At 42.9% G+C, this 15,133-nt stretch overlaps 1 protein-coding gene across 5 annotated transcripts in view; it reads right to left on the minus strand.

The window, feature by feature from the left end:
* The window catches only part of nin (ninein (GSK3B interacting protein)), a 185,352-nt gene that overhangs the window by 85,975 nt on the left and 84,244 nt on the right, over positions 1–15,133 (minus strand). For all 5 annotated transcript variants that reach the window (XM_068039093.1, XM_068039096.1, XM_068039094.1 and 2 more), the window contains 2 exons: positions 8,949–8,991; positions 3,019–3,209 (listed from right to left, as the gene is read on the minus strand). In XM_068039093.1, coding sequence (XP_067895194.1) covers positions 3,019–3,209; positions 8,949–8,991 — 234 coding nt within the window. The remainder of the gene's footprint in view (positions 1–3,018; positions 3,210–8,948; positions 8,992–15,133) is intronic.

Consider the following 15,133-nt stretch of genomic DNA (forward strand, 5'->3'; position numbering starts at 1 on the left):
ATTGGAACCCACAGCATTAGCCTGGGCTTCTGAATTATTAGCTCAGTGACATTACCACTATGCCACCGTCTCCCCCTACAGGTCACATTCTCAGCTCTCCATCTGCTGGAGTACTATGGTCCAAAGGTCACATTACTTTTTTTTATGTACGGTGCAATGCAGGCCCCCACCTGCCAAGAATGAGGTACATAGGTTTTGTCATATGAACATTGATTTTGAACTGTAGCAGAAGCGAGGAAATGACTTGTTGAACAGATCAGCTGTGGATGGAAGAAACATTTGCAACAGACGGTGCTTGTGTAGTCAAAGGACAATTCCCTGACACATTCAACCCACAATGGATGTTGATCACCGGGCAGTGAGGGGGTGGGGAAGGGCATTCCAGGGCCTGCTTGGGTAATGCAATCCACAGGGGCCAGGACTGGTTGGACCAACTGGTCACATGACTAACTGGCTGTTCCAGTGTTTTTTGAACAAGCCACAGAGAGTTTGAACTCAAGAAGACTGTTTGCTCCTGGACTGTAAAGACCTCTTCTGGCTGGCTCACCACAGCCTCTCCTGTCTGCTCACTCCAAATCCACTGAAGACACATGAACTCCAAGAGAGAAAAGTCTCTGACAGCGAACAAGGTTTAAGAATATGGGCTCCAACAAAAAGCAAGATCTACCTACAATCAAGAACTCTACAGTGAGCTCGAAGATCCGTCTTCAGAGATTGCCTCAAACGTTTCCACTTTTTTGCTTCTGCTCTGTTCTGTCTCTATCTGCATGTGTGTATCGCGTATGCATGCTAGCGTGGGCGCGATGTGTATCCGATGGCGTTCACCGAATTAGAGCTTAAGTTTAATAAATTTCAACCTTTCTTCTTTAAACATAAGAAAACCTATTTGTGCTGGTTTCTTTGCCTTACAATTGGAAAGCAATGAACAAGGATTCACCAAGGGGGAGCTAAAAACATGGTGTGTTTAAAATTAAACCCTGTTACGGTAAGACCAGGTTAAGGCTGAGAGGGACCCCCTAGACCTCTTTCTCACCTTGTCGAAACAATGGTCTCAGCAAATTACTTCATGAGAGAGAGAGGGATCTCAGCCAATCACAATCTTATCCTCAGCTGACATTTAAATTGGCAAACTTGCAGCCAGGTTGCTGGACAGCAATAGCTTATTTTTTTCCTTTTCCCTCTTAGAACAGGGCAGTTGAGACCAAAAAAGAAAATAAATCACAAATACTTCCCCACTAAGATCAGCTGACTGATCCCAGGAAATCTAGGTTTGTTTACCTCAGTTTCACATTGCTTGCTACATTTACCCATTGGTTTACAATGTCTCTTTGATCAATTTTTCAAGCCAATTGCCAAAGTATATTACTTCAAATTGTTCAAAGCACACTAGTATGGTATATTCAATTTAGTACAGTACATTCTCATTTACAACTGCACAGGTGATATACCTATACAATAAAAAGAGACAACTGCTTTTGATTTTGAGATTTTGATGGCATCATTCAGCTCCAGATGGTTTCTTAATCAAGGACCTTGAAGTTTGTTTTTGGTTTCACTGGTACTGAAGGTAAATTTGAAAGGCTTATTTCACCTTTAAAAATACTTAAATTAAAGCAAGGTAACTATGTGTCACATCTCTCTATGACCCATTCCAAAAATGCATTTCTGTGCATAGGGTACACAAAGGACTGAAAAAAAATTGACCATATTATATGATGTAGCACTTTTCAAATTTCTTTTAAAGATTCAACGTGGAACATTTCAAATGAGATGCACTTGGACAGGCAATTTCAAACTGTCAAGTCTGTATATCCTACCTAAAAAAACAAAATGCATTGCTAGCTTTATTTAAAACCTACAAATCTATTCTTACAGCTTTTACACCACTGCAACCGACAAGGCTCCACTGGAAACAATTAGAAGACACATTGGAAAATTTCTCATCTTAAAACACAGCAGGAGGGATATTAAAGTCAGGCAGTGTATTGCTACAGCACACAGAAAAAGACCTTGGGCAAATCAGAGAAATATTCTAGCCTGATGGATTACTAAAGCTACAGTGTGTCCTAGGTTCCAGCACATTTTACAAAGAAATTCTTTATTGTGGACTGTCATTCTGCAATGCATTAGAATCAGTATAAAACCACATTTGATCTAAGCACATGGAAATTCAATGACTCATTACAATGAATTAGAACTCCTGATTCAAGTATACACTCCACCAGCACTCAGCATTTCTTGGTAAATTAGCTATACATTTATCAAGATCCAACTGAATCCAAGTACATTTTTACTTCAGAGCGATTTAAAATAGGACAGAAAAATATCAATTTTCGAAATAACACAAAAAGTGCGATACAAATATTTTAGCTTTTACTACTGTCTGATTTCAATTCAACAACTATGATAATTAAAGACTTCAAGCTGGTCAGTATGAGTCATTAAAAATATAGTTTGTCTTTCGAAGTCAATATTTAACTAGTAGAAATGCAAAATATTACAATATAACAGTTTCCTGTTCTCCAGTGATGGGCTTATACCCTTTAAGATTTTACTTATGTATGCAGAAGAACTAGTTATAACTTTTAGATGATCTTTTTAACTTATGGTCAGGCATCTATAGTAGATTATAAATTAAACTTATTTATGCAACCAGTTACATTTTAAATGAAGGAAATGTATTAAATATGTTGCATCAAAATTTCAGTGTCGCCTCACACAGCAGTGCACATAATCACAGTCAGAGATATGCCAAGCAGTGGCACATTTGGGAGAAAATAAAAATATTTTAAAAAATCAAGTAATTCTTTTGCATCTCTGACCAGAGAAATCAGAAATGATTTAGAACATAACAACTGATTATCTGGTTGGTAAGGAACTGGTGGGGAATGAATCTTAAATTATTGTTTCCTGTTCCATTTAAAGAAAAGGAATTTATATCTCTGAAAAAATTATGAAAATTATCCTGAAAAGTTCACAATTTGTTGTAAAAAGTTCTTTCAAATCAGATAATCTCACCTCTGCATCTACATTCTGAAGCCCACACTGATCACAAATGGAAATCAGTTCTTTGCTACTGAGGTAACTGTCTTTGGTGACTCCTAGCTCTTCGGAAACTGCTTGAAGTCGTTCTTCAATATACTTGAAGTCAGTGCCGAACACACTCTGAGAAGTGTTCAAATCATCTGGGTTCCAAAATCTCAACTGACCTGGAAGACATATTTTTCTAATAGCTTATTACTGAATGGAAGGATTGATCAATGAGTAAAGATGCATTAATAAGCAACCACAAGTACACTTTTAGAACAAACAGACATTAGCATGGATTTGCTTAAGGACAGCTATTTGAGCATCTATTAGGTATGTATGATAACTACTACATTTCCATACACCTGTTACTATGTTTAATTTTCCATTCCAGCATATATGTTTACTTTTTATTTGGCAATCCTATTTATAGTTTTCAACTGCACTACAACCCAGTAACTACCATGAGGCAAAGGAAATTTCAGAAGAATCAAACTTTGGGAAAGTCTGTTAGTTAACTGTATGACTCCTTCCCAGATGATACTCACTCGCAGCCTGATAGAATATCACCATGAAAGAAATTCAAAACAATGTCTAAACAACAAAAAGTGTGCTCTCACTATCCAATTAAGCATTCCAACGTATTGCCATGGTTTGTTAACATAGTCTATTCTATCAAGAAATGTTACACAGGATTATAAAAATGGAGATCTGAATATGGGAACTGTAAATCTAAATTTGGTTTTTGATTTTCCTCACCTTGCTCCAGCCTGGCTGAGGTTTATGTCAGCTTATTTCAAGAAATATTTCTATCTCAGCCAATTGGTCTACCCAAACTATATGCAGTTAGTGACAGTTTATAGTTTTATGTTTGCATTATCAAGTGTTTATACGTGTGGGGCTGAAATTTACTAGCGTGCCGCAAATCGCGAAGGTGCACTCTGCTGTCGGTGGTCTTAAGATGTGGATATGCCGCTGCTGAGCCCCCGCGATATTTTGCACGGGAGCTCATTTATATGGAAGGGGGGTGGAGTGGCCAGCCCCGATGATGCAGAGGGAGCGGTTACACTGTCCCCGGCAACGGCATCCCATGCCATTTTTAAAGGGCTTCAAGCCCTTGGAGGAAATTTTAAATTAATATGATGGTTAATTATGCTGAAAACATTAAATGAAAGCTGGAGGACCTTTTCCTGGGAGACCACCCCCCCCACCCCACCCTCCCCATCCCAAATGGTTGATTTTGGGCCTACATCACCAAAAGTAACTTTATTCCCACCCAAACTTTCCCCCCCCAACCCCTTAACATTTGCCCTTCAACACCTTCCCACCATCCCCACAGCCAATAAAAACTGTTTTCCCCCCTCCCCCCCTGATAACCTCACTCCTCCCGTCTCACCACCAGTGTCACGCCTCAGAACTCTGAATGGAGTTTCAAAGGCATGGGAGTTCCAGCTGGTGGCTGTAATATCGGCATGAGACAGCCGCCGGAACAAGGTAGGTTAATTTGAATGATTTTATCTTAATTATAATATTAAAATGAAGGCCCCGCTGTCAAGCGACGGGGGCGGGGGGGGGGGTGCCCACACCGAGGCCTCACCACTGCTGGTAAAATGTGGCGGTACCTTCCCAGCTTCGGGGCCGTGGCGGGCCTCTCCCAGAAGAATTTTCTGGGCCCCCCACCACGACCCCCGGCCGCCTGAGGCCTCATAAAATTCAGCCCGTGGAGTCCGAATCTGTAAGAATTAGGTGAAGCAATTTGTTGAGGCACAAGCATTTCTTGAAGTAAATCACAGTTAGGCTGAAACAAGATGAGAGAAATTTGAAACCAAATTTTGGTTTACAATTTCAATATTCTGATGTTTACATTCATCATCACCTGGGTTTACATTTCTTAATGCAACTGTTACTCTTAGTGCAATATTCTGACATTTTATGTCACTGTTATTCTTGCATTCCATTAGTAAATGAAGCCTATCGTTGACCCATACAGAGGAGAAGGTTGAAGCCTTGAATTCCTATCTCTGGCAAGTTAGGTGATCTCAGCTGAGGTGGCAGATGACACTAAAACTGACCACAGCATCCCTGGGCCATGAAGAAGCGAAATTCAGCCAGAGGTCTGACTCCTGTTCATTGCCTAGTAATTCCTGCTGAGAGGTATGTGTATGGATGTTGGACGAGGGCAGGCTTGAACTTGGCTGTGACACCCTAATGGTCAAACAGCCTGCCGGCACTCACTGTCTGGGTTCACACATGATGGATGGATTACTGTAAAGGTGAGTCAGCAAGAAATCAACTTCTTCTGAAAAGAAGGCAGCAACAAGAAAAGGAAAAAAACCTTCTTTCTCCTTTAGGGCACCCACTGTCATTGTGTGAATGAGTAATATGACACACTGAATAATTGCAAGGAGGCAAAAATGACCAGGTTAGGTAATGTCTCCTTCAATTTTCTCTCTTTTGCTGTTTGTTCCTTCCTCTGCGCTCCCTGTCATGGCTTACTATTTCTACTCAGTAATCTGGTAGAAATCAGGAACTCACCATTTATGGCTTCCTGGAAACTCATCATCTCTCAGAACAAAATTTCCCATTTCCCACATCTTTGTTTCTCGGATTCAAATGGTTCACTGTTACTGAATGAAGCACAGTTCAGTACTGTGTAGAAAACAGGCTACCTAATCACCAAACTTAATTATGCTTACCCACCAATCAAAACAAGGAGACTCTCCAATTAGATTCCAAGGTTGCACTGCTGAATATCATTGCGTAGAATTTTAAACGTGGGACCCGAACCCTAGGCTACTTGCTAGAAGGGGCTGAAGATCATCAGATTTACTGTACCTGTTGATTTACTAGCATGCTATTCCTACTGCGGCTCTCTGAAATGACTATATTCTTTCCTTGGATATCTATTACAGTTTTTCATAACTTAGGACAGTGAGTCCTTGGGAGTGTGTCAGCTGCCCCCTCACACACAGCGAAATGTTCGTACACACTGTTTGCAATGTGCCAACCGTCCTATACAACTAGTACGTTTACATTAATATGAACCAAGTAAAAGTCATGCCAGCACTTACTTTCCTAAGATTCTTGGGAGACATGACACTGATATTTACGGGGAGACAGGGAAAGTGCAGGGGAGTGTGGCGGCTCATCTAAAACTCAGGAACAAGAAGATCCTGCCGATATTAATGGCAGGACCTCATTAATATTTACTTCTTCCATTTCCCGCCCAGCACATGACCAGGTCGGTGGTAGTTGGGTGGGACAACTAGTGGCAACAGGCCACAGTCGTAGATCCTTGGAAAACTGGCGAGCAGGTATTACATTTAAATTAGGCTCCCAACTGCACTTTGGGATCTAGATTTAATTATAATAACAAAATGTTCCACCTCTCTAAGATGGAACACATACACGACACGCAAACAACCACTGGAGGCAGGTGTGTAAGCACCAGGTTAAGGAAGTGCTTCCCAATTTTTAAATTCCCCTGCCCGTTGTGGCAGGTTAATATCGAGGCCAATAATTCTGTATTCACATTGTTCTTTACGCATTTCTGTGAGCTACACATGCATTTACAAATACTTCAACCTATGCTCTTGTATCATAACATCACCATTCAATCCAGTCTCACCCTAACAAGGGGCTGCATTTTCTGGGGCCCCTCGGGAGAGAAACGGAAGCAGAGGGCCCATAAGGGCCTCTTCCTGCCTCTGCCTCAATTTAATAAAAGGCAGAGGGGCCTGCCACCACAGGGAGACACCGCCAGGTAAAACCTGGCAGCCTCCTAACGGGGTCGGTGGTGGGGTCCCTCCTTTTGGGGGCAATCCAAAGCCCCCGGTGGGCCCCCACGTGGGCTCCCTGGCAGCGATCACTGCCCCCCTCCACCCCAGGAAACACCCCCCCTCCCTCACTAACTGCACCCCCACTCCGTTCCTGGGGCCTGCCTCACTGGCCCTGGCGACCCCAACCCCACTCAGCTCTACTGGGGGTTTCGCATTCCTCAGTACAGCAGGCCTTCCGATTGTCCGGCAGCTATGGAGGTGGGAGCTCGCCCCTTAAAGGGATGGCGTCCCAGACAGCGGGCAGTTAATTGCCTGCCTGCCACTAAATAGCACCAGGGTCCGATGGAGGGCTGTGGTGGGGTATCCCCCAGCCCTTGCACCAACCGGCCCGACGTCTGGACCCCGGTCTCCATAACAAAATTCCGCTCAAAGAGCCTTTTCTTTAGGAAGTAACTATGTGGAAACACAGATTTGGCAAGAGCGAATGAGAAACCTTTAGGAAATGTTCATTAAGTATGTAATTTGCATTCTAGGATATCCAGATTTGAGCAACACATAGCAATCCTATCTTCAGACTTGTCAAAAAACCATTGTCATTAACGTGAATAAAGTTCATTATTTTATAGAGCAAATTCCAAATGGATTTTAACCAGTGAAGTCAAAGATCATTTGTATTATTGGTTAACATTTACTAAATGAAATAATTTGTAAAATTAAACATCCATTGAAAATGTATGCATAAACTCCATCTGCTTTGATTACTAGATGTGGTACCTGTACAGAATTGTGCCATACAGACCCTAAGGGCTGAATTTTATTCCAATGGCAGGGGTCCCGGTGTCAGGCCGGAAGGTTGGGGGAGACCCTGCCTCGGCCCTCCGTCGGATCCCCCTTGCAATTCCATGGCAAGCAATCAATTAACTGCCTGCCATCAGGGACTCTGTCCCTTTTAGGGAGGAGCTCCCGCCTCCAGAGCTGCTGGCCAATTGGAAGGCCATCCTCTGCAGTACAGGCAGCACCACTGTGAGCAATGGCCACTGCCGGTACTGCAGGAGTCTCTGCAGTACCGAGGATATCGGAGACCCCGGGAGAGGTAAGCGGAGCTGGGGTCGCTGGGGCCATTCAGGCAGGCCCCGGTGATAGGGTTGAGGGTTGGGGTAGTTGAAAGTTGGGGGGGGAAGGTCCTCCGGGAGCCATGGATTGCCCCCAAAAGGAGGGACCCCCCCACCCCCGAGGTGTCTCCCGGCGGCAGCAGGCCCCTCCACCTTCTATTAAATTGAGGTGGAGGTGGGAAGTTGCCATTAATTGGCCACCTAAGGGTCTCAATTGGCCTAGGGGAGGAGAAGGACTTCCTCGGCCTTAATTGCCCCATGACTAATTTGGAAGGTGCCGGGAAGGCGACAGGCACTCTGCCTCCCCCACTCCTTCTGACACAATTTTATGAACCCCTTACCTCAGTTCCCGTCCTTAGGGACCCAGATCATTCAGCCCTAAAATTTCACCAGCTTCAATCTGCATTTACTGGGTTAGCTGATATTAGCCAAAGCAGATATAGGGTTGCTACAGTTGACCTCAGTGCCCCTGGACTATGGAAGAGAGAGAACAAAAGGCCTGCCAACCTTTACTGTCTAGTGTTAGACATTAAGAATGGATATCTAGGTATGGTACCAAAGGACAGTTGATGCTGTAGAACTTTCTGACAGCAGGTGGGAATTCCCCCTCCTCCCCCAATAGTTACTCCTCTTTCTCCACTGAAACCTTTCATTCCTTGCTGGATTGTAGGTCCATTGGGTACTGGGTGGTCTCCTACAGCTCACCCAAGAGGACATCACAACCGAGCCCAATTATGTCCTCACACCATGTCACATACTCACATCACCCAATGATCAGGAGTAAGATCCCTTGGCCAGGAGTGCTCAGGCCCTATCCTACCCTAATTTTACCTCAGCTGAGCCCAGCTAATTCACCAGTTACAGATAAACACAGGATCCTCTTGATCTGTATACCTAAGCTACTCATAAGACAAATTAATAGAACTATCAAAGAAACTCTTTTCTTAATGCATAAATATATATCTTCAAAAAGAACAAAGTCTTTCAGTATTTGCAAGATATATCTTTTAAGTTTGTAGCTCATTCTTACCTTCAGCTTCATATTCTTCACCTTCAGTAGAAGTCTTCCATTTCTAAAGAAAGAAATAGAACTAGGTCAAATAATTTGGAATTTCATTTATATCCTGCCTTAATCACAAACACCATTTTAAAATGTGTAAACTTCACAGAACCCAGTGACAAGTAAAGGATAATGGGACAACACCTCTTTTTATAGCAAGGATCAGAGAAAACTAGAAATCTCTAGTTATGCAATATTTTTGAAAAATAAATTGCATTTATATAGTGGTTTTCACAACCTCAGTACGTCCCAAAGCACTTTACAGCCAATGAAGTACCTTTTTGAAGTGTTATTACTGTTGTAATGTAAGAAATATAGCAGCCAATTTGAACACTTCAAGCTCCCACAAACAGCAATGAGATAATGATCAGTCAATCTGTTTTAGTGATGTTCGTTGTGGGATAATGTTGGTCAAGCTACTGGGAGAACATTCTATGAATGGTGCCATGGAATCTTTTATATCCACCTGAAGGAGTAGTCAAGGCCTTGGTTTAACGTCTCATTTGAATGATAGCACCTGACGGTGCAGCACTCCCTCAGTGAAGTGTCAGCCTAGATTAAATGCTCAAGTCATTGGAGTGGGGCTTGAATCCATGATCCCCTGACTCAGAGGTGGCATCACTGAGCCTTGGCTGACACCTTAAGTAGAAAGAGAAGCATGAGTTACAAGAGCTTATTTCATTAAAAAAAATATTCATGGATAAGGCAATTTATAGGGCTTTTCCTGAAGTGTGGGAAGAGTGGCACCCAGCACCCAGATTAGTGATAGTTGCAGGGGTTCAACTGCCAAGTGCACAACAGAAACATTTACTATGAGCAGGCAAAGACAAGCAAGTTTCTCATCAGCTAACTCGGAGTCTCAGTTTGGCAGGGAGCTGTGGATGAATTTGCAACAGCGCTGTTTTCAAGAAGTAGGAAGGGTAATTGGGAGAGGATAGTTGCCTAAAATTTACTCCTTAAACATAAAAAAGGTACAGCAATATAAAAATGCAGAATGAGACTCTTGTCAAATAGTTGTGCAAGGGCAGTAAACCAGAATGTTGATATATCTAAAGACACTCAATTCTCTTTGGAGTCCTGATAACTACCTGATGTAGGCACATAATCATCAGCTACATTACTACAGGTTCATTCTAATTAGAGTAAATTTCAGATCCAGACGCAGTAATATTCAATGCATAATCTTAGCCAGAGCTCTGTATGCTGCCTTGTCAATTAATTCACCTGATTTCACCTAAAACCAGCATATTAGGACTCAATGTACAAAAGTATGAAGAGTACTATTGCAAGGTCTCCCTCCAAGCTATACTACAAAAATATTAAATAGTTTTTGATACAGCAAATGTTAATGGAGTATCAACCTTCCCTTACTCCCCTGAAAGCACTTGTTAAAATAATATGGATTATGAATTGCCCCTTACAAGGCCAATTATTTGTATTTTAATGCTATTCATTATCATGATTTTCTTGAGATTAGTTTTCATTTTAAGTTTTTATTGAAAAAAAAACACTTAAATAGATCCAGTTAGGAAATAAATGACTGAATAAACCAGAGACATGTCATAATGTGGAACCTGCAAAAATTCCAGTACAGATATTATTCAAAGTCAGAATTTCATGGCTTTTCTTATTGATGTTCTAAGGACATGTTCAAAGACAAAGAAGGGACTCCAGCTGATTCTGATTGTAAAGAGTGGCTTCTCGGCCAAGCCACTTCATTATGGTTGCTGCTTACATCACAGTAGAGTCACCTGATCAACTGGAATACATTCAGCTTTGATCAGAACATATTCAAGTCCGAGAGTTAAATTTAATATGCCTTACATCTAGGCAGTCTGACAAAATCAGTATCATCAGCCAGAAGCCAGATAGTAAACCAGATAGATTGCATCCATAACAGCAGTTAGTATAATATTGCAGTCTATGAAACAATGCCTATAAAAACAGTTTATCTGCAGATGGGAACCTATCTAATTGAAAATAGAGGCAACATTCAATCTGCATGGTTTCCATAGAAACAGGATTAAATATAGTGACTTTAAAAATGCAGCAGCTGGTGAAATATTTCAATTACCCCGTTACTGAGCATTACCCGGGTTGTCAATGTAAAAGTTGTAAAATAATCTGAGTGCTCCGGTATTTTCCTTCACTAACATCCACAGTATTTAATGGAACCAAGATTGAGACCATGATTACTTGTTCTAGGAAAAATAAAGCATATCATAATCCAATGAAAAACGAATTTTGCGAACAATGTTTATCTATTATTCAATACACTGGCTAAAAGGCACTCTCTCCTGGTTCATACAGCATGGCACAAATAAATACTGTTCAGACAACTGTTTTGGTCATTTGGTCTATATGTTCACCATCGACAAGGCACAAGTCAGGAGTGTGATGGAATACTCTCGACTTGCCCAGATGGATGCAGCTCCAACAACACTCAAGAAGCTCAGACACCATCCAGAACAAAGCAGCCCATTTGATTGGCACCCCATCCACCACCTTCAACATTCATTCCCTTCACCACCAACGCACAGTGGCAGCAGTGTGTACCATATACAAGATGCCCTGCAGCAACTCACCAAGGCTCCTTCAACAGCACCTTCCAAACCTGTGACCGCTACAACCTAGAAGGACAAGGACAGCAGATGCATGGGAACACCACCTCCTGCAAGTTGCCCTCCAAGCCACACACCATCCTGAATTGGAACTATATCGCCGTTCCTTCACTGTTGCTGGGTCAAAGTCCTGGAACTCCCTTCCTAACAGCACTGTTGTTGCACCTACACCCCAAGGACTGCAGCAGTTCAAGAAGGCAGCTCACCACCACCTTCTCAAGGGCAATTAGGGATGGGCAATAAATGCTGTCCCAGCCAGTGACGCCCAATCCCCCGAACGAATAAATTAAATTAAGTGAAACATTAAGCAAATTATGCGATTATTTTTGAAATGATGAAAATCATGCACTATTTTAGCACATGTACTTTGTATTCATTATCATTCAAAATTGCCATACTTGCTTTCTAACCCACAATGTGAAGCAGTCGAATTGCTTCCTATATTTACAAAAACAATTATATTTTGCTTAGGTGGACAGAACAAATTTTGTGCATGAGGATTTAGTGTTGTCCAGTGGAAATTGAAGTTTATTGCATGAACAGAAAAAATGTCACTATTGTTTTGATTACAGTACATCACGGCTCACCCTCCATCGTGTTGTGTGGCACTACCACCATGCTAAATGGGATAGATTTCGAACAGACCTAGCAATGCTAAACTGGGCATCCATGAGGCGCTGTGGGCCATCAGCAGCAGCAGAATTGTACTCAACCACAATCTGTAACCTCATGGCCCGGCATATCCCCCACTCTACCATTACCATCAAGCCAGGAGACCAACCCTGGTTCAATGAGGAGTGCAGGAGGGCATGCCAGGAGCAGCACCAGGCATACCTCAAAATGAGGTGTCAACCTGGTGAAGCTACAACACAGGACTACTTGCCAAAGTGCGTAAGCAGCATGCGATAGACAGAGCTAAGCGATCCCACAACCAACGGATCAGATCTAAGCTCTGCAGTCCTGCCACATCCAGCCGTGAATGGTGGTGGACAATTAAACAACTAACTGGAGGAGGTGGCTCCACAAATATCCCCATCCTCAATGATGGGGGAGCCCAGCACATCAGTGTGAAAGATAAGGCTGAAGCATTTGCAACAATCTTCAGCCAGAGGTGCCGAGTTGATGATCCATCTCGGCCTCCTCCTGAAGTCCCCAGCATCACAGATGCCAGACTTCAGCCAATTCGATTCACTCCGCGTGATATCAAGAAACGACTGAAGGCACTGGATACTGCAAAAGCTATGGACCCTGACAATATTCCGGCAATAGTACTGAAGACCTGTGCTCCAGAACTTGCCGCGCCCCTCGCCAAGCTGTTCCAGTACAGCTACAACACTGGCATCTACCCTGCAATGTGGAAAATTGCCCAGGTATGTCCTGTACACAAAAAGCAGGACAAGTCCAACCCGGCCAATTACCGCCCCATCAGCCTACTCTCAATCATCAGTAAAGTGATGGCAGGTGTCATCAACAGTGCCATCAAGCAGCACTTGCTTAGCAATAACCTGCTCAGTGATGCTCAGTTTGGGTTCCGCCAGGGCCACTCAGCTCCTGACCTCATTACAGCCTTGGTTCAAACATGGACAAAAGAGCTGAACTCAAGAGGTGAGGTGAGAGTAACTGCCCTTGACATCAAGGCAGCATTTGATCGAGGAGGCATCAAGGATCCCTAGCAAAACTGAGGTCAATGGGAATCAGGGAGAAAACCCTCCGCTGGCTGGAGTCATACCTAGCGCAAAGGAAGATGGTTGTGGTTGTTGGAGGTCAATCATCTCATCTCCAGGACATCACCGCAGGAGTTCCTCAGGGTAGTGTCCTAGGCCCAACCATCTTCAGCTGCTTCATCAATGATCTTCCTTCAATCATAAGGTCAGAAGTGGGGATGTTCGCCGATGATTGCACAATGTTCAGCACCATTCGTGACTCCTCAGATACTGAAGCAGTCCGTGTAGAAATGCAGCAAGACCTGGACAATATCCAGGCTTGGGTTGATAAGTGGCAAGTAACATTCGCGCCACACAAGTGCCAGGCAATGACCATCTCCAACAAGAGAGAACCTAAGCATCTCCCCTTGACATTCAACGGCATTACCATCGCTGAATCCCCCACTATCAACATCCTAGGGGCTATCATTGACCAGAAACTGAACTGGAGTAGCCATATAAATACTGTGGCTACAAGAGCAGGTCAGAGGCTAGGAATCCTGAGGCGAGTAACTCACCACCTGACTCCCCAAAGCCTGTCCACCATCTACAAGGCGCAAGTCAGGAGCGTGATGGAATACTCTCCACTTGCCTGGATGGGTGCAGCTCCAACAACATTTAAGAAGCTCGACACCATCCAGGACAAAGCAGCCCACTTGATTGGCACCCCATCTACAAACATTCACTCACTCCACCACCATCGCACAGTGGCAGCAGTGTGTACCATCTATAAGATGCACTGCAGCAATGCACCAAGGCTCCTTACACAGCATCTTCCAAACCCATGACCTCTACCAACTAGAAGAACAAAGGCAGCAAATGCATGGGAACACCACCACCTGCAAGTTCCCCTCCAAGTCACACACCATCCTGACTTGGAACTATATCGCCGTTCCTTCACTGTCGCTGGGTCAAAATCCTGGAACTCCCTTCCTAACAGCACTGTGGGTATACCTGTGGCAGCTCACCACCACCTTCTCAAGGGCAATTAGGGATGGGCAATAAATGCTGGCCTGGCCAGCGATGCCCACATCCCATGAATGAATAAAAAAAAAACTCCCATTTATGAAAGTTTCAACATATGTACTCTTGCAGACCTTGTGCCATTGTTACTGCAGGTCTATCACAGCAGAAATGCAAGAACTCTCAATCAGAATATGCCTTGCTACTAATGAATCAAGAACTTAGTTTGTTTAGCAAGATTAGAATACAACAAATAAAATAGCTGGTTTATTTTATTTATCAGAATGTGGATAATGTTGACTGAGTCAAGTTTACTGTCCATCCTCAGACACCCTGAGATGCCTACTTATTTTGTCGTGACTGCTTTTTCAATTAAGTGGCTTGCTAGACCACTTCAGAGGGCCTTAACGTGAACCACATAGTGGGACTGGAGTCACCTGCAGGCCAGATCGGGCAGGCATGATAGGTATGAGTGACTTTTTCCTGAAGTGAACCAGTTGGGATTTTATGACAAACCAGCAGCTTTCAAGAACAAACAATTCTGGACTAATCATAAGTTACCATATTTATTCAATTCAATTCCACAACTTGCCAAGTTGGGATTTGAACTCATGACTTTGTGTTGCGAGTCCAACGTCATAACCAATGCACTATCATAACTTGTTTTAATTCATTGTATATTATGTTGCAAATTAATATGCCATTTATTTGTATTACATTTAATTTGCCATATATCTCACAGATTTAAGTTTTACTGCAAATTGTTAACTGCATAATCAATTTCTACCACTCTTCCTCTTTAAGTGTCCTCTGTAAATGTGACAACCTTACATTAGTTTTGGCATGCAGGTCATTTATAGATAGAAAT

Source organism: Heterodontus francisci, chromosome 9, assembly GCF_036365525.1.
Source record: "Heterodontus francisci isolate sHetFra1 chromosome 9, sHetFra1.hap1, whole genome shotgun sequence".
NCBI classification, from domain to species: domain Eukaryota; kingdom Metazoa; phylum Chordata; class Chondrichthyes; order Heterodontiformes; family Heterodontidae; genus Heterodontus; species Heterodontus francisci.